Raw genomic sequence first — 23,034 nt, 5'->3', positions numbered from 1 at the left:
CTGGCAGTTGGAAGGTTGCCGGTTCAATCCCCCTCCCTGGGTGTGTCAAAATTTCCCTGAGAAAACCCCCAATTGCTCCCGACGAGCTGATTGGCACCTTGCATGGCAGCCGCACCACCATTGGTGTGTGAGTGTGTGTGTGTGTGTGTGAGAGGCATAAAGCGCTTCGTATGAAAGCGCTATATAAATGCAGTCCATCACAGTTATTTAGTCGACATTACATTACACTTATTTATCCAAAGGGACTTACATCTGCTTAGACTAAGCAGGGGCCAACCCCCCCGGGGCAATGAGGGGATAAGGCCCTTGCTCAAGGGCACCACAGCTGCACTGATCTTATCGGGGCTACACATGAACCATCAACCTTCCAGGTCCCAGTGAAGCACGTCGGCCACTAGGCTATAGGCGCATCTGCTGAAAATTGGTTTCATTTTTAGTTATTATCCAGTACATGCCAGTTGAAACTTTAAAGGTTCCTCGCTCGACAAGCAATCAAGCCAACAGCCCATTGGATGGAAGCCCGTCTCCTTAACTACCCCAGCACAAAGCCTCTGATTGGAGTCTCAGAGTGGAGTAATTCGGCTGGCCCTAAATGGCCCTCCATTAGCATGCTTCTGCATATATGCGGATGCTTAAAATGCTTCCCCGTATCAGCGCCTACCACTGCACCATTGTATTTGCCTGGGCATTCACAAGGACAGAACGGCGCTTTATTAAAGGTACAGTAATGAGGAAAGCAGGGACCGTGTTCCCTGTGTACTTTCCGTTTTGACAGGAGAACGTTCAATTATATAAAGGACAAGAGCTTTCTGTAGCACAGCTGTGCTAGTACGCTGAGAGAGGGATCGGGAGAGGGGGAGAGAGAGAGAGAGAGAGAGAGAGACAGACAAAGAGGAGGGGGATGATGGTGTGGACTGTTCCTTGCCATGAGACGGGCATTATAAAAAGTGATGATCTCATATTGGAAATGAGCTCATCCCATTGGTGCCTTGCTTTATTTATTGCAAATGTTTTATTGTGACATCAGTTCCTGCCCTGTGCTGCCCTGCTAGGTTTACAGTGCAGGACTGGAGCTTTACAGTGACATGAATTCAAGTAATTTGACGGGTAGAAACTTGATATGCCTTTGAAAACTCAACCCTCGTGTCGCACATCTAGATGAATAAGCTGTATGTAGGTGTGTCATTAGTAACAGTGGCAACTTCATTTACAATAAGAGATACAGGGATAATAACTCACTGTGGTCCAATGTCCACATTTTTAATACAATCTTAAAAGAAGAGCAGGTGCTGTAATCATCAATGAAAAAAAGATACCTGATAAATGCTTCTACTTCCCATGCTCAGTTGACATTCACAGCCTTGTAAATAATGGTTGACTTTTGTACATGGACAGATATTGGCCTTTGCATCGGCAATGTATTGACCAATTTTATTCAGTCCATGCAGCCTACCAGATGCTGGCGTATACTAATATGGTTTATGTTTGCAATAAAATGTCTGTTCAGAATTAATTTCCTCCATCAAACTTTCCCTTGTCAAATGCATTGGAAATACAACGATAGCAAAGACACAGCTGGAAATAGAAGCCGCATCCCAGATTTCAATGAGCTCAAACCTATAATATCTACTGTATTTTAAATATATAATCAACTTCAGCACTAACACAGGTATACAAAGTGTACAGTAGGAGAAGCCAATTGCCATAAAAAACGGAACACATTTACAAATGGAACAGTATTATACTGGTTTGTTGCAAATGGAACTGCATTACGCTGGTTTGTTACAAATGAAACAGTATGATACTGGTTTGTTATAAATGGAACAGCATTATGCTGGTTTGTTACAAATGGAACAGTATTATGCTGGTTTGTTGCAAATAGAACAGTATTATGCTGGTTTGTTGCAAATGGAACAGTGCCGTGCTGGTTTGTTGCAAATGGAACAGTGCCGTGCTGGTTTGTTGCAAATGAATGTCTATTTCTCAACAGTCCCTGTACTGGCCCTAGAGTAAGGCAGGCATGGGCACTGTCCGTGGTGCTGAAGCTGAGGTTCTGTAGTTGAGCCTGCTACAACAGCCCATGGTACTTCCCCTCGGTTAGTGACTGCTGGAGGGCAGCTGCTTTAGAGAACTAGTGAACAAATAGCAACAGAATAGCAAACTACAATTGCAGAAATAAAGGTTCCAAAAGGAACCCTGTGATTCCATTGAAGAACCCAATCTAGTTCAAGGGTTCTTTGTATTGCAAAATGATTCTTTGCCTGGAAGCTTTCACACTTCACACCTATGAAAGAGGGTTCTATAAAGAACTAAAAGGGTTCCTCTACGGAGACAAGCCAAAGAACCCTTTTTTTCTGAGAGTGTAGCTGGTGTTGTAATGCACTTACAGATAAATTTGATAAAAACGCACAAACGAAAATCTGCCTGCGAAGAAGTATGCACACATCATCAATCCCCGGTGTAGCCATGATGAGATCGATAAGATCCGCACAGCTGGTGGGCCCTTGAGCATGGCCCTTAACCCCACGTTGCTCAAGGGGGGATTGTCTCCAGCTCAGTCTAATCAACAGTAAATAACATGTAATGTAATGTAATCGTCATCAGTGGCTGAGTAGAATCCACTGGTGCACCTGCTGTTTGCAGTCTTGGAGGCAACAGCTGCCTTCCAGTCACCACTGAGTAAGGAAAGTACCTTGGGTGCCGCAACATAGCATAACATAGTCCTTCGGAAAGGCCAACCACAAAGCATTCGCTGCTGCACTGGAGGTACCTTTAAAGACTCACCGCCCGTAAACAGATTTCTGCCCTTCCTGCGTGCTACATCATCATCAGCGTGAATGTTTCTGCATGCGCGCACCGTCGGCCAGTGCAGTTTCAATCAGAGAGGGCGAGCTCTCAGAGACAGACCGGGGCGGTCTATCATTCCGAGCGGTTTATCAAATTCAAGGATAAGTGCATTATTTAAAGGTCATGGAATAAAACAGAACAGAAACAGATACAGGAAGAAGTACTGAGATTTTTTGACCTGCAGTCTGTCTGCTTTCGTTCTAAAATGCAAACCTTTGCATCTCGAAAGACTCACAGTGGTGCACCACACAACATGTAGGCACACTCCGAAGTTTATCAGATATATAATATTTTACATTATTGGTATTTGGCAGATGCTCTTATCCAGAGCGACGTACAGTTGATTAGACTAAGCAGGAGACAATCCTCCCCTGGAGCAATGTGGGGTTAAGGGCCTTGCTCAAGGGCCCAAAGGCTGTGCAGATTTTTTGCGCCCCATATATAATATATCATACCAAAGTTTCAGTTTGTATACTTGCATATCCGTTTGATTTGGGATATATTTGGCATATTGAGCTATAAGCTCTGCTTAGTATTTATTGACCCCCCAAAAAATAAATAATAATGTTACATTTGTTAATGTTGTTAATACTGTACTGTACCATGTTCCAAAGCTAGTAAACACAGAATGGTCTGACAATGTTTTTGCAAAGTAAATGTATAACATTGCCATGACATTGCAGCAACATAGTGGAAAAATTTGTGCCAGCTTTCCTAGATCAAAAGAGTAGCAGTCTATTCAGCCCCTTTTGTACGACAACCCTTATCTAGGAGCCTCCTGTGTTGTCTGTGTTGCTATGCTAGTTACAGTACAGTATGTGTGCTATTTAACCACTTCATCATCATTCAAACCCTTTGAGGGCCAATAATGGAAGAGACAGACTACAAAGAGCTGACTATCTGGTCACTACACAGAACACCTGTGGCCCTGTTCTCTGTGCATGTGTTTTACTCAAAAGAAGAAACACTCAAAATGTAATCCATCTGCCTCGAGGAAGAAGGAATCCATTGAAAAATACATATTCATGATGTGCAACCAAGCAAGCAGCAGTTCTAAGCTGCAAAGTTCTTACAGCCTACAGGTTTTTACTTCAAACCTAATATATTTCTACATAATTATTATTCATCTAATTATTGTTTTAATTTATTAATGTAATGTAATTTATTGATATATTACATATAACACTACTGTCAAACTCACTCAGTGCTGGCCAGAAGCAGATGTACTCCCCCTCTGAGCTTGGTTCTGCTCAAGGTTTCTTCCTGTTAGTCAGGGAGTTTTCCCCTGCCACAGTCGCCCTAGGCTTGCTCTGAGGGGGTCTCGGGCATGGGCTCTTTGTCAAGCTGCTTTGTGACAATCTTGTATTGTAAAAAGCACTATACAAATAAAATTGAATTGAACTGAAAATTAATGTAACACACCTCATTCTGCTAAATAGCAGTGCAATGAGATCTCTAGCCTTTGAATGAGGTGTTTGTTAGATTTGGAGTAAAAACCTAGAGGACGGTAGATCTCCAGGAACAGGGTTGGGCAGCTCAGCTGTAAAAGCTTGTTTACACTTGAAACAAGTATGAACCAAGACTATAAAATAAATAATTCAACTAATTCAAATTCAAATCAAAGCATCTACGCATCTATAATTACAACCACTGCTACGCACTCTCAGTACCCGCAGGAAATGTGTGTTGATTGACAGGTGCGTGCAATGATAAAAGATCCTCTGGTATCGATGCTAACAAAAAACATATCTTATCATTCGAGTTCCTTGTGGAAACGGTGGTTAAGATGGAGCCTCCCCAGCCCATGAACAAACACACAAACAAACAAACAAACAAACAAACAAACAAACAGAAAGGAACGTCCCTTAGACTTCTTAGCCTCATACTTTCCACACAAAGCCAATTCCAAATTGAAACGACACTCATCGGATGGTATAATTTGCATTCTCCGATGATTGCGCCACTTCCCCGATTATTAAATGATCCTCTAATTAGTTAATATAATGGGGTTAATCAGGCTCCGCTCCCCGGAATTATTATTGTGGCTCGGAAAAAAACGAATTACGCGTAATTAAGGATATCAGGCTTTTCATCAGCAGGGTACAGCTCCCTCCTGAAATTAATACCATCCTGTAAATAGAAGGGAAACGCAGGCCCCGGACCAGACAGATGAAAGATTTCTTGCAGATTAATTAAGTCGTAATTATTCAGTGGGAGTGTAATAAGGCACATCAAACGGAGGCAGACGACGGGCGGCGCATACCCTCCCGTTCCAGAAAGTTCTCCAGCAGCCAGCGCTGGGCCCTCTGGCAGTCGTGCTCGTCGTCGAGGGTGAAGAGGTTCGAGGGGACGGGCCCGGTGTACCTCCTCTCTGGGCGAGCGGCCGGCTCTCCGTCCGTCGTGAGCTGGCCGGCGTCCTCTCCGCTGGGGCAAGGGAGCTGCGGGAAGGAGGGCCAAAATGTCTCACACTGCAAAAGAGGTCTGTCTTTACAAGCATTTTAGTCTTGAAATAAGACTTAAGATCTTTTTTTTTCTCAACTAGAAAATATTAGCCGGTTTTCAGTTACTGTTTGCTTGAAAACTGACATTATCTTATTCCATTGGCAATCTTGAAATGAATCAAATGGTCTTACTTCATTGGTAATATTTTAATCTCATTTAGCAACAAATTAAAATAAATAAGATTTTACGTCTCAGTATTGGACTAAGATGCTTATAAGTCAGTCTTAACAAGTATCTTTGTCTTATATTTAGATATTTTGCAAAATGAACTGAAAAAAAAGTCAGTCTCAACAAGTATTTCAGTCTTATATCTAGACTTAAAAATCTTATTTCCATTACTTTTTTGCTAACTAAGACAAAAATATAACCAATGAGGTGAGACAGTCATTTCAAGATGGCAATGGTGTAAGAAAACGTAACTTGTCAAGCGAACAGAAACAAATATTCTTGAGAGAAGAAAAAAAGGAAAATAAGAAAAAAAAAAAAAAAAAAAAGATTTGAGGTCTCCTTACAAGACCGAAACACTTGTTAAGACAGACGTTGTCTGCAGTGCTGCTGCCAATTACCGCCGCTGTGTGTTTGGAGCGTCTGTTTGTGCTGAAGGGACACACTTGAGACTGTGCGCCTGCTTGCCAAGGATCCAACAGATGTCCCACTCATCGCAGAAACTCGCGCTTCCACATCGATGTCTCGGGCAGATGTGTACCACAGTTCGCAGCTGCGACTCCTCTCTCTGAGCCTATTCACCAGCCTATTCACTACTCAGTAATCAGCTTCCCTTAGACAGGGCGGCAGTGCTGCATTGTGGGTAAGGCACTGGGCGTACGTAAGGAGTTTTATGATGTGACCCCAAATTAATTTACATAACTTTACACAACCCCAACAACCCACCCACACATAAAACAAAGTGTCTTAAGCGTGTTAGTCGTATAATAAGAATTAACATCTCTCAAGTAGAACATATTAACTTGTTTTAGGTTAAAGTTAAAACAATAACTTAAATAATTGATGTTTTCTTATTCCATTGGCAATCGTGAAATGAGCCAAACTGTCTTACCTTGTTGGCAATATTTATTAATAAAGTAAAAGAAATAAGATTTTAAGTCTGAATATAAGACAAAAGTATTTGTTTTTGTTTTTTGCAGTGCCACCCCACACCTTGTAGCTGTGACTATATTGGCGCTATACCACCCGCCTCATAGACTTATTACATTTGGTTTGTTGCGATGTTCCTCACATAACTAAGAGAATTGTATTTATTTTATTAATTTCTTTTTACAGCCGACCCCATCATCAAATCAGACGAGTTTTGTGGGCCCCTGATCTCAAGGCTTGTCTCCTGAAGGTTCAATTCCCTTCAAAACTCTTGTATGCTTGAAAAAGGCACTGAATTATTTCAGTGTATATCCAACTGTATAAATAGCTACTAAGTTTAAAAAATGGGAAAAAATAAAACACGAAAACATTTCTGTAAGTTGCTTTGGATAAGAGTGTCTACTAAATGGCAGTAATTAAATGTACTGTAATGCGGTCAGGACTAATATCCCTTGAACTGACTTACTTCAACAAACATGCAATCAGTAAATGGAGACCAGTGATTCCCTGTCCCTCCAGAGAAAGAGGGATTAGGAGAAATACAAGCAATACAATACAAGGCTTGTTATGTGCCAAGCACACACCTCCTTACTGCTGCCATGGAAACGAGTGTGTTTCACCTGGTAACACGTATGCCTACACTGCAAAAACCTCTGTCTTAACAAGTGCTTTAGGCTTATAATGAGCCTAAATAATAATTTTTTTTTTCTCTCAAGTAGAAAATATTAGCCTGTTACTGCTTGCTTGACAAGTGAAATTGTCTCACCCCACTAGCAAGTCACCTCATTGGCAATGTTTTTGTCTTGTTTAGCAAAAAAGTAATAGAAATAAGATTGAAATCAAATTTAAGTCTAAATATAAGTCTAAAATTAACTTATAGACTGTGTGTGTGTGTGTGCGTGCATGTCTCACCTGGTACTGCTGCCCCGTGCAGAGGATCAGATGGTCGTAGGGCACCTTCCTGTCGCCAGCCACCAGCACGTGCTTATCCGCCCTGTTGATGCCCGTCATCTTGCCCACTATAACGTTGACCCAGGAGCGCAGTGAGAGCTGGGCGTGGTCTCTGTCGCCGTAGCTGTGGCTAAGGCCGGACATAATAAACAGTGACCCGTTAGACCCTCCACGAAACTCCGGTCCAGCACCTGACGCCTCTCAAACTTATGCACTCAACCAACCTTCAGAGTGCGGATTGCAGAGAGCTGCAATCGATATCAGAGAGAAGTGTTAACCCTGCCGAAAACAACAGCTCAAGCTAGGTTTTGAAACAGCTGGTAGCTGGTTGACCAGTTCAGACCAGCTCCCAGATTGACATGTTTTGACAAACTACCACACTAACTGTTTGACCAGCTCATACCCAGCTAGACCAGCTTTATGACCAGCTTGGCTATGCTGGTTGACCAGCTCATACCCAGCTAGACCAGCTTTATGACCAGCTTGGCTATGCTGGTTGACCAGCTCATACCCAGCTAGAACTACTTATGATCAGCTTGACCAGCAACATTTCCAAGCCGCTCAAGCTGACAAAGATGGATTTTACAGCAGGGAAGAGCACATGAATGTGCACTAGAGCTGCCAGACTTATAATTTATCAAAAGTGGATGGAGACTCAATCAAAAACTATGTGGCTTGCTCAAGGGCCCAACATGCTGTGCGGATTTTATCGTGGCTACACAGGGATTTGAACCGCAGACTTTGCTGGTCCCAGTCATGTACCTTAGCCACTCGACTACAGGCTGCCCCTGGTCAAATAAGTTGAGAACCAGACATTCTGGTCGAAAAGCAGATATCTGGCAACCCTAGGAGCCACACAGACGGTGAGTGTATTGTGCTGCCACATTGGAGGTTGTCTAGATGTTGCTTCTAGTTGGAAAAGACCAATACTAGCACATGCGCTTGCGGGGTGTCTCACCTTGTGGCCAGGAAACTAATATTCTCACCGTCGGCGGAGCCTGGAAGTCCATGAGAGGAAATGAGCGTCAGGTTGTTGAACCTCAGATGCGGACTGGGGGAGAGAGATGGGGAGCGGGGGATGACATCATAGAGAGCACGTCAATCCAAACGGCTCAGTGGAATTACAAGAGCGCTACATTTCCCTGAGTGCAAACACGACAATCCATTTCCACCCTAAGATCCCGGGTACCATTAAGCCAGCTTACAGTGTATAAAATGAGTCACGCCCCTCTGGGAGATCCCGCTCGATTTCCCAGAGCAGGCCATCTCAAAATGGATGACTCAGGCCTTGCATCATTCCACCATCTCCCTAACTAGTAGGAAATGATCGTATGGAATGACATCGGCGAGGGCAACAGACATGCTACCGAACGGCTGAAAGGTCACACACAAAACAAAAAGAAGTATTTAAGTCTCATATTTAGACTGTTAAATGAGACAAAATTATTGCTAATGAGGTGAAACAGTTTGACTCATTCCAAGGTGTGCCAATGGAATATGTGTATGCGGAAAATGTGTTGTGCAAACAGTAACTTAAAGCAAGCTAATACTTGAGAGAGAAAAAAGATTTTTACTTATTTTAAGACTAAAACACTTGCTACACTAAGACACACTTTTTTGCAGTGCAAGGAGCTTGTGGCAGTTTCACCCCAATGGCATTTTGACAGAAGGCAAACACCATAAAATGACGTTTTATCAACTTTTTTTCTCTCTCAAGAAGAAAATAATAGCTTGTTTTAAGTAACTTTTGGCTTTGTGAGATTGTCTTATCACATTGGCAAATCTTGAAATGAGTGAAACTGTCACCCCATTGCCAATCTTATTGTCATATCTGTAAAGTAATAGAAATTAAATTTTAAGTCTGAATATAAAACTAAAATACTTGTTGAGACTGACTTATTTTTTGTTTTTGCTTCGACAGAAGACAAAGAAAAGAAGAGCGGGGTGTTTAAAGACAAGCTGAAATAAAAATTCACTTTTCCCTCAATTTAGTCCATTCTACATAACCATACGAACACATCTTAAAGTATATATTCCAAAAAATGTCAAAAATTTGATTCATTTTTATTTTTTCATCCACTGGAAAACAAGTTTTTGTGAGATTTGACATCATCATGTACCAGCGGGCTTGTATTTAATGAACTTAAAACAAGCTAATCTTTTCAACCTGAGAAAGTCTAAAGTCTTATCTTAAGTCTTATGGTAAGACTAAAACGCTTGTTAAGACGGTCAGTTTTTGCAGTGAGCGGGGGAGGTGAGCCGGGAGCAGAGGAACTCTGCGGCGGCCGAGCGGCGGAGGGGATTTGGGGTTGCCGTGGATACAGACGCACTTCAGAGAGGAGCGTAGGACAGGCGCGGTAGAGTGGGGATTAGCCAAAGCTGGACGTAGCGCGCGGCACTAAAGGGGAGCGCTGGTCCCTCATGCCAGCCTCTAGCGCGCCCCCCAGTGCCGGCTTTCACCTAAACCCAGGCTGCTCCTTGCATCCCAGCCAATTATTCTTCCTTTTTTTCCAATCTTTTTTTGTCTCCTTCCTGCTGTCCCACCCACCCCACACCCCACATCATTGCCTCCTTAATAATGTTAAAAAAAGCCCTTGTGATGTAAATGACCCCCTTTTGTTGAGCTTAAATGACATTATCTATTTGGATGTTCCGAGCGAACACATCCATTGTGCTGTCAGGAAGGGAGCGCGTACATTCGGCTGAGCGATGACATTTCGTGCTTCTGTCAGCCAGCAGGTCTACTTGCCTGTGGTTATAAGTGATTGATTCTGGGTATTAAAAGATTATCACTCAAGTCGCTAATGCTGACACGCGCATTTGCGGGTCTGAATGAGTGAAATGAGAACGCCAGAACAGAATAATGGGCCAATAATGAAAACAGGTCTCCGGGAAGAAATATGAACTGTTTTATTATTCCTTCAGCAGTCCTCCTTTAATCTCTTAAAAGTGGTTTCTTAATTGTGGATCATGTTGGTTCATCTTCTTGATCCTTGCTTTGCTTTTGCAAAGACAAACTATTATATTTTTGTTATTATGTGGTATTGTGTGTAATTTTTCTATTTTCCATGAACTAAAACTATTTGTACATTTGCTGTGATTGTCAGCAGCATGTATTTCAAGAGCAATCCTTCATACCTTGCAGAAGGTTTGGCCATTAATTTGGGAACCATTACATAGTTCTGAATAAGAAACCAGGTTTACTGTGTCAAAGTGCCTATTCCAACATATCTTCCTCTCTTTTGGCAGATTGGCAGGGGGTGGGGTGGGTTGGTGTTTAAGTCACCGGCTGAGGCCATAACGCCTGTTATCAGCGGTGGGGTCGCTCCTGTTATACGTCAATGACAGGAAGCCATTGTGTGCCGGTCGTTACCACATCCCCATCCATCTCCTATAGGGCCTTAAACCCATCTCCGTCCCGCTGAGTGATGAGGGGGAGCCCATTGACACTGAGCACGTGCAGAAGTCGGAGGAAAGCCAGCAGGGGAGGGGCGGGGTGGGGTTGGCACGGCCGTCGCGATCCATCACTCGCCCTGTCCGGCCTGGGCCCGCCCTGCGATCAGTCCAGTGGACACTAACCGTCTCATTAGTCAGCTGATTAGTGACAGTAAACACAGGGCGCCTCTGGGCGGCCATGACAGGAGCACGCGACGCGCCGCTAATTAAAGGGGCAGCGAAACTTTCCGGAATCTCGACCCCGGGCAGATGTGCGCTAGCCTGCCCCCCCCCCCCACCTTGCTCGTGCACTTTACTTTCACTTCAACAGACCCGGGGCCTGCAGGCATGAAGCAGGACTGCCGATTTAGCAGGATAACGGCACTCAGTAAAACCCGGAACTCCTCCTTAAACGTCAGTCCCATGTTCCAGATTTGGGAGGGTTCCTGTTTTGAACTCAATAACCTGGCTTTGTGACACAGGCACCAGGGCTGGTTGTCGGGGGGACTTTATTGGCCGAAAGTGAAAATTTGAAACCCTACTTCATTGGACAATGTTTCCTAAGTACTCATTACAGCACAGAAACTCACTATTTAATTTTCACTATTTAATTTTCCACAAAACCTTTCAGGACTAAACCCCCCATCTCATTTCTCCAGCTCAGAATCTGCCTAGTAAAAGACTCATAGCGGAAAGACTGTTCCAGAACCCAAATGTATTCATTTAGGCGCACGCAAATGTAACAGTGGTGTTAGAGTTATGGTCTTGGACACACGCTGTGAGAAAGTAATCGTGGTATTTGAAGAACAAACAGGAGAAAAAAAAATCCATTAAAGCAGATTTTGCACTTCCATCAATTTTCTCATTATTGGCTTCAGTGGAGTGCGGTGCGGAGGTGATTTCAGTGATGAAAAGGACATGCTATCTTAAAACATTCTGTCACATCTGATGTCATCTATCAGTGCCTGTTGGTACATGGACAGAGGCGCAGAAATGAAATCCTTTGTGCTGTTCATATGCTGCTGGAGCAAGCCTGAGCTTCTAGCCGGCGCTAAGTGGATTTAGCAAACCACAGCGCTAAATCCAGAAGAAGCACAGCGAGAACCACAATGTGGCAGGGGACGCTGATTCAAATGAAGAATTGCTTCAAAACTGATATGCTTCCTTTGATTATTATTATTATTAGCTGTAGTAGTAGTACTACTACTACTAGTAGTAGTAGTAGTAGTAGTAGTTGTTGTAGTAATGTTATTTTGTCATTAACTTACTTAGTAGACAACCATACACAGAGTGACACACATCTTGATGCCGTTGGAAATTTATGTGCGCAATTCCAGTCAAGTGTTTTCTTGAAAGGTCAGCTGTGATGGCACACCTGGGATTGGAAGCTCAAGTTACAAACACAGTTCCCTAGCTACCTAATCACATTGCGCCCCTGCTGCGTCAACTCATTCACCGAATGCAGTGTTCCCACATCAAATCACAGTGCAACCGAGACTATCCACACAAAGCTCGACAAAATACCCACCAGAAGGCAAGCATCTCCAGAAAGGATATTCCTGTGTCCGAGGCTCCCACAACTACAATCCTGATGTTGACTGTGACCTTTGGTTCCATGGTCAGCTTCCTGTTTATGTGGTTGATGGCGTAAGGTATCTAAGCAAAATAGAGAGAGATTGATGTGAACAGACATTTGGGAGAATATCTCTTACTCAGCTCTGACTGTTCATTCTGCTTCTAGTGTTACAGTATTATATTGAGAGTATTCACAGGGAACACAAAAGCACAATGTTACTGGAATGTTTTGTCAATGTTAGAACGCTGCAACAACATGGCAGCAACATTGTGCAACTGCTTTGCGTTTGCTGGGTCGTTCCAGTCAAGCTTTTGGTTATTTTGTTGTACTAATGTACCAAATAAGAATTCTTGCAATTTATGTACACATTTACCCGGATAGGTTACGTTTTACTAATCTGTTTGGGTTACCTTGGTAGTTAGTTAGGCAATTTGGAGCACAATACACATATGCATTATATCTAACAATCATGGAAAGGAACTGAAACATTTACACTTTCTGATTCAAGTGTAAATTCAGGAAATTTGAAAATGTCATATGCCCCGACAGAAGGAACATATTACATAAAAGTGAAACATAAACATGTCAAAATACATCTTGAATATGAGAGAACATAACTGTAATAACTATTCCCACATACACAACACTAGTCCTGTAGCCGCTACATGAAAACTAAAAATATTGTTTCATAAGCAGAAAAAAGGGTCAAGACTAATACATTCTGACATACTTACATTCTTTTCTCAGATTTTATCACATTACAGTAGGCCATACACTTATTTTCTCTGAGGTAAGCCTGAATAGAATGCGATGGGCCTTTGCCGCGCCATAGCTAATGCACTCTGTAATACGATATGTTATTGAGCGAACGGGAACAGGTGCTTTAAACCCATTTAATACATCCATGCACGGCAGGGCCTTATCTACCCTACATCCTCCAAAACGCCTGTTGCCCAGATACCGAATGGAAGAGGGTTGAGCAGAGAGGCAGAGCAGTGTAAGGTGTGTGTGTTGATGTGGGAAGGGGAGGGCAGAAATGGCCCTCGCGGAGAAAAACAAGACACACACTCCATGGTTTAGCCAACATGCCGCTTCACAAAACAGTGCATTTCTTGTCATTCAGGTAGAGAGATATCCAGTACATTGTTTACAAGCTGGCCACTGGTTCACGGACAGATTATATGAACACGTATTGCAGTACTACTGACAGCCATGTAAAACATTCAGGCATTCAACTGAAAACAAAGGAGTCTGATATACAGCCTTACACAGGGCTGCTCAGACCCTTTAGAAAACGGTAAGAGCAAGTGCAGAAATACAGGGGGATAACATTTTCACAATCGTACACATCATTCCCATGGATTTTATAAGAAAAATCCAGGGCTTTCGTTTACTAGGGATTGAATGCTTATCTCAATGTTTTCTTAATGAACTATGACCTGAATGAGCTTGAATTCTAGGCAGATGTGAACAACAGGATTTTAAAAGGTAATTTTAAAATTGCCCTTCAATTTTACATACATCAAAACATGTTTATTCCGTGTGACTCTACAGGCTAATAAAACTAGTAGCTACTCTATCACCGAAAGACTATTAAGGACCAAAAAGTCTTACAATAAGTCAATGCGACCGCACAAAAGTGTCTAATAAACCTTTAAAGGCCCTGTTGTGACATCTGCCGGCTGCTGATTGGTTGAATGGCCATGCCGTTTTCACCTGTTAAACGCCTGCGGTAAACATCCTCTGTCCACCTGTTCGAAAGGCCATCTGCTGCCTCACATTAAAATGAGCAGATTCAACAATAAGTTCAGGCAGTGCAAAGGGCAGCTTGCATTGGCTGGGTCTAATAAAGACAAGTGATGCATGAGTTTTACCTCTGAAAACAACGCTCGACTGACGCTTGCTTTTTCCTCCCTGTCAACTGGTCATCTTCATAAAGCAGAAACAGCTCGTATTATTGTATCGTCTTATTTACAAATAGTTCTATTTGTTTTGAATACAAAAGTGAGCGCACATATAAAAGAAAATAAACAGATTTAAATTTAAGAAATGGCAGAAGTTGAGTCAAATGATAAATTAATTTGCATTAAACAACTGACAGCAAGAAACTTATGCTGCCAGGGTAACATGGTTTAGACTGTAGTATGTACTGTAAACACTAGGAATTTGCTTCCTGATAATGTTTCATATGACAATAGCAGAAACGTATTATTTATAGAAAAAGGTTTAAAAACCAGATAAATTGATTATTTACAGGACGCTGCCTTTGTATTTTTGGTAGTTTTTTACGCTTTTTAAATATTTTCTCTTACGCCTGTCTGTTTTTAGTAATTGTCCGTAATGTTGTTGTTACTGTTGCTGTTGTCATTGTCCTGGCTGATATAGTATATAATGTTGTGATTGCCAAGTTTATGCCTGAAGCTTTGCTTCTCACTTACTAATTGAAACGCAGATACACAATTATTGGAAAAATAACACAAAGCAATACTTTTTTGCCACTTAAAAAAAGCTAAATACCATTATGAAAAGAAAGTATCCCCAACAATATATTGAGAAATATTAATGTGCGTATATATATATATATATATATATATATACACACACACACACACACACACACACATATATATATGGTTCTGCTCTCTACATTTGACGTAGCAGAGAACAAAAAAAAAAATAATAATAATAATAATATATATATATATATATATATATATATATATATTTTTTTTTTTTTTTTCTGCTACGTCAAATGTAGAGAGCAGAACCAGGGCACTACTCCTTTGAATTGGAGTATGGTTTACCATTAAAAAAAGAAGAAAAAGCAGCTTTTTTGTTGTTGTATTCATTTTAACTGTAACTAAATAAATAAATGATAACTAGCCTAAATAAATATATAACAGTTGGCCAACACAGCTCCTTTACAAAGCACTGCCCTCTTGTGGGCAAGTGTCCCAAACCAAGCAAATGTGAAAAAATGATGTCCTTACTTGTAAATAGCATGTGTTCCTGGCTTTCAGTGCAGAGGACATGAAGTCATTACATCCCCATTGAGTGTTCAATTGAATACTTCGCCAAGGCTTTTCACATAACATGGTGACATTGTAAATATATTTAATGATGGAAGTCAGTATTAAGTAAACCATGAACCAGGTACTTAAGTTGTGTATAACCTGTTTAAGGTTCTTTCTGACTTTCTTTACATGACTGTAGGAATTATTTTGGTTTGGTTCATCATATTTGGGTTATTATTGGTTTATTTTGGTTTATCATTTTTACAATGTTTTGCCCAATGTATGCTGGGATAGGCGCCAGCCCCCCTGCGACCCTGTTCAGGATAAGCGGGTTAGGATAATGAATGAATGAATGAATGGTTTATCATAAGCATGTTACTCAAGCGGTTATTGATTTAGCTTCCCTCAGTTTACAGTACACCAGGTTTGGTGCTAAGTTAGCTAGTGTCTTGCTATAAAAAGGCTAAATAATGAAACAAATAGCCCCAGGTGTTGGATGCAGTCTGCATTCTCAGTTACACCAGTGCACAAAGAAATCCCCCCTAGAGTACTGTGGGGTTAAGGGCCCAACAGCTATGAACCACCAAAAAAATCATACAGAATGAAGATGAAAAAGAGGTTAAGTGGTTTTTAGGAGATGTCAAACACTGGATGGGCTCAACAGGGAGGCCTCTGTCTCTCACCTGCTCTGCGGTGACCCGCTCAGAGGGCGTGTTGAGGCCCAGCTCCTCCAGCGGGTACACGATCTGCTGCCGCGGCCGCACTGGAACCATGCAGCCCAGCACTGAGGTGAGGGAGTGAGCACAGGCATTCTGGAGGAGAGAGAGAGAGAGAGAGAATGAGAGGGGGGAGAGAGAGAGAAAGGGAGAGAGGATGAGAGAGGGATAAAGGGAGAGAGAGAGGGAGGGGGGAGAGGGGATGAGAGAGAGAGTGAGAGAGAGAGAGAGAGAGAGGGAGAGGGAGGGGGGGAGAGAGGATGAGAGAGAGAGGGAGAAAGGGAGAGATAGGGAGAGGGGGGAGAGGGATAGAGAGAGAGGGAGAGGATGAGAGAAAGGGAGAGTGAGAGAGGGAGAGGGGCAGAGAGAGGGGGAGAGAGGATGAGAGAGAGGGAGAGAGCGAGGGAGACAAGAAGAGAGAGAGGGAGAGGGGCAGAGAGAGGGGAGAGGGGGAGAGACGGAGGGGGAGAGAGAGCGAGAGAGAGGGGGAGGGGGAGAAAAAAAAGTAAATAAATAATAATAATACATTTTATTTATGTAACGCCTTCCTCAAACCAAAGGACAATGTGCAATGTAAAATTTAAAAACAGAGTAAAGGATAAAACAGAAAAATTCAACAGAAAACATACAAAAAAAAAAAAACTTAAGTCAGTCTTAATGAGTTTTATAGTCTCGTATTTGAACTGAAATTCTTAATTCTATCATTTTCATTGGAAAATAAGACACAATGATTACCAATGAGGTGAGACAGGTTGACTGATTTCAATATTAGCTAATGGAGTAAGACAAATTCACTTCACAAGAAGAAATTTACCTTAAATCAAGCTAAGCTAAGCTTGAGTACAAGCTTGAGTTAAGACTTTTTTTTTGCAGTGTGAGCACCCCACAGTCTTCCAGGGTCATGGGCCGGACCGCGGGAGGCTAACGACGCGTCTTCAGCAGTCGGCCCTGACTAAACGCTCGCCACGGCGACCCCATTATCGTCTCCGCTCCGAGAGTAATGGAGAACAAGCAGTCGGGATTTACGGGATTTTCTCAGTGCAGGTCGGACACGCTAATCGGGGTTTGCCGTAATTCCTGTGCATTAGAATTCATCTCCCTGCGACGGGCCCTGGCTGGCAGACCAGCCCCTGGCCCATCCGTTCTCCCACTGCGGATCCTCTCTCCCCAGTAATTCTATTTGCGTCTCATCTCCCGATCTGACTCATGTTTGTACATGGTAATTAGCAGCAGGAAGAAAGCTCGCAAGGAAATGTCTCATTACATCATGGCGAACAGGGAAGATAGGGAGAGAGGGAGGGAGGGAGGGACAGAGAGGAGGAGGGAGGGAGGTTGGTGGTGTTCAATGGCAACTGTCTATTTCTGCACCTGGTCCCCTGCTCACACAGAGGCCCAGACGACTGTAACTGGGAAATAAAAAACTAAAATTGAGACTGTCTGTCCCTTCACAGGCAATGAAATAGCTCCCTTTCTTCAGAAATGTGGAGGTTGGAGGAGCTGATAGAATGGCCTATACTTGGCATCTTTTACTCATGAATTGGATATGCGCCAAAGTGTTTGGATGAGTTTTGATGAAATTCTGGATAAAGCTGTTTCAAATAATGAATAAAGATGGATGAAATACTGGATAAAACTGGATGAAATACTGGATGAAGCTGGATGAAATACTGAATAAAACTGGATGAAATACCGGATAAAACTGGATGAAATACTGGATAAAGCTGGATGAAATACCAGATAAAACTAGATGAAATACCAGATAAAGCCACGACCAGTCAGGAGAATGTTCTCCTTCTGGCTGTAGGCCCATTCAGGGGCACCCCGCTCACCTTCTGCGTGTGGTAGGAGGGGTAGACAGGGTAGTAGAGGCAGGACTTGTGTCCGAGCCGCAGCGCCTCCTTCAGGAAGTGGCGGGCGTAGTGATGGAAGATGGGGTTGAGGGCAAACTGGCACAGCTGGCCGTGCTCCTCCCGCTGGTAGTGGCTGAAGTAGATGAAGCACTCGATGTTGTAGTGAGCCCGGATGTACTCAATATCCTGGAAGGAGGGAGGGGGAGAGAAAGGGGAGAAATATTTGTATTTGTATGTGTAAATTTATATATTATATATGTATATTCATATATGGCAAAATTTTTAATTCTACAGTACCTTCAATTGAAAAAGTCTATATTCTATTTAAATCACATTACTTTTCATTAGTGTAGTCTAAAGACTTACAAAATTGACCAAAGCTAATTGATATACATGAATTACATGAAAGAAATGGAAAGGTAAAATGTGAAAAGCTGGAAATAAAGAATGATCACCTCTTCGTTTTTGATGATGGCAATCCCTACCACCTGTTCCATGACCTGGGCCACAAACGCCTGCATGGGAGTCCGATCCTGCCAAACAGAGAGAGGGAAAGAGCGGACGTGATAAATGAATGAGCCACTCAAGTTTAAAGACAAAATAATTATTAAATACACTCAACAATTCAACATTCTTCAACATTCACAAAAATTTTCAATCTAGGTTATCTTGGCCCAAAAAAACAAAAAGACCAAGAGTACATATGGACCTTTTGGACTCATATGCACTGCAAATTCAATAAATATATATATATTTTTTTATTTAGCACGAAAGTATCGGTGGCGTCCAGGAAATGGACGATAAGTAATCCTTTAACCACCTTATTTTTTTCTCTAAAGTAGAATATATTTGTTTTAGGTTACTGTTTGCTTGGAAATTTTCTCACCCCATTGCAAAATCTTGAAATGAGTCAAGCTTTCTCACCTTAATGGCTTTTTTTTTTTGTTCAGCAAAAAGTCATTTAGCAAAAGAAAGTAATAGAAATATGATTTCAAAGTCTAAATATCAGACTAAGATACTAACACTGACTTATTTCAGTTTTTGCAGTGTGTACTCTGTTAAAGTTGAATTGACGCTGGACGTTATTTGACTTTGTGGCAGCAGCGGTGGCTGGCTAACCTTGTCTTTCCGGGCCTGATAGAACAGGTCCAGATCCTCCAGCATGGACTCGTGCAGGCTGAGCTCCTGAACCAGAGACTCCACAGCCGGCTGGTCACTGGACACAGCCACCCTCACCTCAAAGGTTCTGTGGGAAAATTAGCTTCTGTTTGTAAACACCATGCACAGCAAAACTCCCCCCCCCCATTTTCTTCCCCAGTTTGGGATGATCAATTGTACACAGCCATTTATTCATACTATATCTCTGTGCAAACATATTCTTTGTCCTTGCCAGTGTGAATATATTATATTATATTATATTATATTACAGTATATTATATTGAGTGTGGTAGTATGTATGTTGAATTAGGCTCTTAAACCTTCTCTCTTTGAATCTTAAGCAATCTGCCAATTGGTTGTTTGAGGTACAGTAGACATGTCTGTGCTGATACACCTTGAGCAGTCTGACAATAGCGTTAGGGGCGATCAATTTAATTTCCCTTTGGCAAATTTGTAGTTGTATGTGCTTAATTATGTTATATATCTCAGACAGCGGTCTGAGGCTGCGCACTTTAGCAGGCCGGAGCGGTGGTAGATGTAGAGCTCGTTGGGGAGGGTGCTGTTGCTCTGGGGGACCACACGAAGGAAGGACTGCAGAAGAGGGAACTCTGGGCCCAGCTTGGGCACTAAGATCACACAGAAGTCCCGGTCCTGGAGTGACAACAGACAGAGTTTATCAACAGACAATGCTCTGTGATCATACACTGCTAAAACAATATGACAATCCACAGTTCATCAACAGACAATGCTCTGTGATTATACACTGCTAAACAATATGACAATCCACAGTTTATCAACAGACAATGCTCTGTGATCATACACTGCAAAAACAATAAGACAATCTCAACAAGTGTTTTAGTCTTATATTTAAATAAGAAAAAAATATTTTTTGTAAAATAGCACAAAAACATTGCCAATGGGGCGCGACATTTGACTCATTTCAAGATTTGCCAAAAGGGTAAGAAGATTTACCTTGTCAAGCAAACAGTAACTTAAAATCATTTTCTACTTGAGAGGAAAAAAATAAGTCTCATTATGAGTCTAAAACAGTTGTTTACACAAACTTTTTTACAGTGTAGCATGTTTACAGCGACCGTTTAGAGTGGGTGTATTTTCATAGTTTTGTATCTTATTTTTACATTGTGCTTCAGTTATTTCTGAACTAGATAAGATCTTATTTACAGCGAGTTTTTGTGTTTGCTCACCGGAAAAAGTTTGAAGATGTAAGGCAGAAAGTCCACAGATCTATGAGTAGAAAACAAACAGGATAAGAATGTGAAGACAGACTAACTCCCACCTTTGAGAATGCCTGCCGAATCTACTCATCCCGCCACAGCTAGCTAGCAAATAAATGGTTTCGAATTAAATGTTTGACTTAGCTGATAGAGATCTTACTTACATTATACAAAAAAAAGTTCTGGAACCAGGAAAAATAAGACATTAATTTAAAGGTATAGGTTTCATGAAACAAAGCACGCTTATTGATATTTGAAGTAACAAAGGAAAACAGTATGGACCAGACATTCGATTTAGGCCAGGGCTGCCCAACCTTGTTCCTGGAGATATACCATCTTGTAGGTTTTCACTCCAGCCCTAACAACCCACACCTCATTCAACAGCCAGTGATCCTGTTGAGCTGCTAATTCATAGAATCGGGTGTGCCAAACTAGGGTTGAAAGGAAAACCAGCAAGATTGTAGATCTCTATGAATCTCCTGACTTATTTATGCATTTACGAGGGACAGTGCACCTTAATCAACATTTTCAGCTTCCACATCAATGTAAATGTGAGTTAGATCATTTTCATCTGTAGTCCCTAACCTGCATGTCTTTGGCCTGTGGGAGGAAACCGGAGTACCCGGAGGAAACCCACACAGACACAGGAGAACATTCAAACTCCACACAGAAAGGCCTGGGCGGGGCTCAAACCCAGGACCTTCTTGTTGTGAGGCAACAGTGCCACCCACACCACCACCGTGTCGCCCTCAAAGGAACGGGTTGGGCAGCCCAGGTTTCGCAGGGTTACCACAACACAAACTTTTTGGATGACTTCTTTGAAGCTGACAATGTAATTTAGAAAGTAAGCTTGGCAGAAATCCATTACAAAACAAAGCCGAATGCGCCAGATGGAAAGCGCAGTGCCTAAAGGTGTTCGGCTCTGTGGACGCACTACAATGGAAAACACTGGCAGAAGAAAAGAAGTTTTATGAGCTGTGTTGTGCTAAGCGCGTAATCGCTTGGGCAATGTGTTCTGATGGTATTCCATCTTTTTCTTTCCAACTTACCTCATGTCGTACTTCTTGTCTATGAAGAACAGCTGGATACAGAAAGCGTTTAGGTCATTCTGCTCTGCTCCTGCAGCGGCCTGATACAACAGCAGATAAACACAGCACTGTTACCTACAGCTTTAGGTCATCAACACTGAAATCTAACAATAAATCTAGACTTGTATAAATGTAGATTTGTATCATTCCTACCATTTTCATGAACTATCCAAACAAATTTTCATGCACTTTCTCTCTTCGGGAACCCCACATTTTATTGTATTTCCCAACCTCGAAACCAATGCACTGTTACGATATTTGTGTCAAATGCAACATTTCCACTGATATTCATGTAAAATGCTACCAATCCACTGTTATGAACTTCATGTAAACTGCTACCATTCTACTGTTACGACCTTTGTTTACTGTAAGCTGCTACCATTCCACTGCTACCATTCCACTGTTACGACTTTCATGTACAGTAAATTGCTACCTCTCCCTCTTGTTCCTCAGGACCGGTGAACGACTCTTCAGCATCCTCTGATTCTTCCGTCTCGGGCCCAGGCTTAGACGGGAGAGCTTGGCTTGTCTTGTAGAGGCCATTGAAAGGTCCAAGCTCAAAGCACTCGTTCAGTAGCTTCAAATTGACATCGCCGCTCACGCTCATGAACCCTGCTGCTGCACCTTCGTTCTGTGTGGACACACATGAATGCGCAAACACACACATGAATTTGATATCAAAAATTCGAAATGGAAAATTTTCAGCAATAGAACTAGACAGCATACGAATTCAAATTTTTAATGATCAGCATTCTAACAACAATAAATGTGTCTGTTTATCTAGCTAATTTTACTATAGTAGTATCCACCTAATAGTTATTTGCTGACAGCACAGCATCATTAACTGGCAATATGGGGAGGGAGAATTTTATTTGAGAACTTTTGTTCCATAATAAAAAAGTAATTAAAAAAATCACTAACTGCCAATATTTAAAATCCAAAAAAATAAAAAAATAAAAACAAAATTTTATGACTACTATTGACAAAGCAATAATGGCTCTTTCCGTGAGTCTTCTGTCCAAAATGACGTTTATGAAAAAAAACATGACCCAGCTGGCAGTATGTTCAGTGTGTGGGTGAGTTTTGGCACAGAGTCAGAGCTCATCTGCCATATGGACATTAAAAAACATGTTGGCTATACTTCCAGAAAGAGGAACAGAGATCTGTCATCTCTCTAGTTACGCAGAGTGCAGTGTGTCAGGAGCCAAAATGTCAAAAGGAACACATTGCAGGTGGGCCATTGTCGATGTAGCCCTGAGCAAAGTTCTTAACATGAATTGTTTCAGTAAAGATATCATGCTGTATAACACTGATATGTAAAAAGCAAGGCTTTGTAGTAAGTCACCCCAGGTGAAGGCGTGTATTAAGCAATAAATAATGTAATGTAACTAGATGGAAACATCTGCTGAGCTATTATTAAATTGGAATTTGCATTTTGTGTGAGAGCTTTTCTATATGCCTTATGGCCCTCTAATTTGCAGATGAAATAAGATTTCATGGTTTACATGAATGCTAACCTATGTGCTAAAATAGGGCTGAAATGTAGCTCAGTGCAATATTCAGTGAT

At 41.9% G+C, this 23,034-nt stretch overlaps 1 protein-coding gene across 1 annotated transcript in view; it reads right to left on the bottom strand.

Annotated features, from left to right (window-relative positions):
• Positions 1-23,034, bottom strand: part of cfap61 (cilia and flagella associated protein 61) — a 33,348-nt gene that overhangs the window by 6,689 nt on the left and 3,625 nt on the right. The window contains exons 8-19 of the mRNA XM_061243633.1: positions 21,901-22,098; positions 21,429-21,508; positions 20,350-20,389; positions 19,656-19,795; positions 19,106-19,232; positions 18,442-18,519; positions 17,966-18,172; positions 16,104-16,232; positions 12,359-12,486; positions 8,354-8,446; positions 7,357-7,525; positions 5,111-5,285 (exon numbers count right to left, since the gene is read on the bottom strand). Of these exons, the coding sequence (XP_061099617.1) occupies positions 5,111-5,285; positions 7,357-7,525; positions 8,354-8,446; positions 12,359-12,486; positions 16,104-16,232; positions 17,966-18,172; positions 18,442-18,519; positions 19,106-19,232; positions 19,656-19,795; positions 20,350-20,389; positions 21,429-21,508; positions 21,901-22,098 (1,564 nt within the window). The remainder of the gene's footprint in view (positions 1-5,110; positions 5,286-7,356; positions 7,526-8,353; positions 8,447-12,358; positions 12,487-16,103; positions 16,233-17,965; positions 18,173-18,441; positions 18,520-19,105; positions 19,233-19,655; positions 19,796-20,349; positions 20,390-21,428; positions 21,509-21,900; positions 22,099-23,034) is intronic.

The sequence above is a fragment of the Conger conger genome, chromosome 5 (assembly GCF_963514075.1).
Source record: "Conger conger chromosome 5, fConCon1.1, whole genome shotgun sequence".
NCBI classification, from domain to species: Eukaryota; Metazoa; Chordata; class Actinopteri; order Anguilliformes; family Congridae; genus Conger; species Conger conger.
The sequence above is the reverse complement of the archived record's forward strand: the minus strand, read 5'-3'. Positions and strand labels throughout refer to the sequence as shown.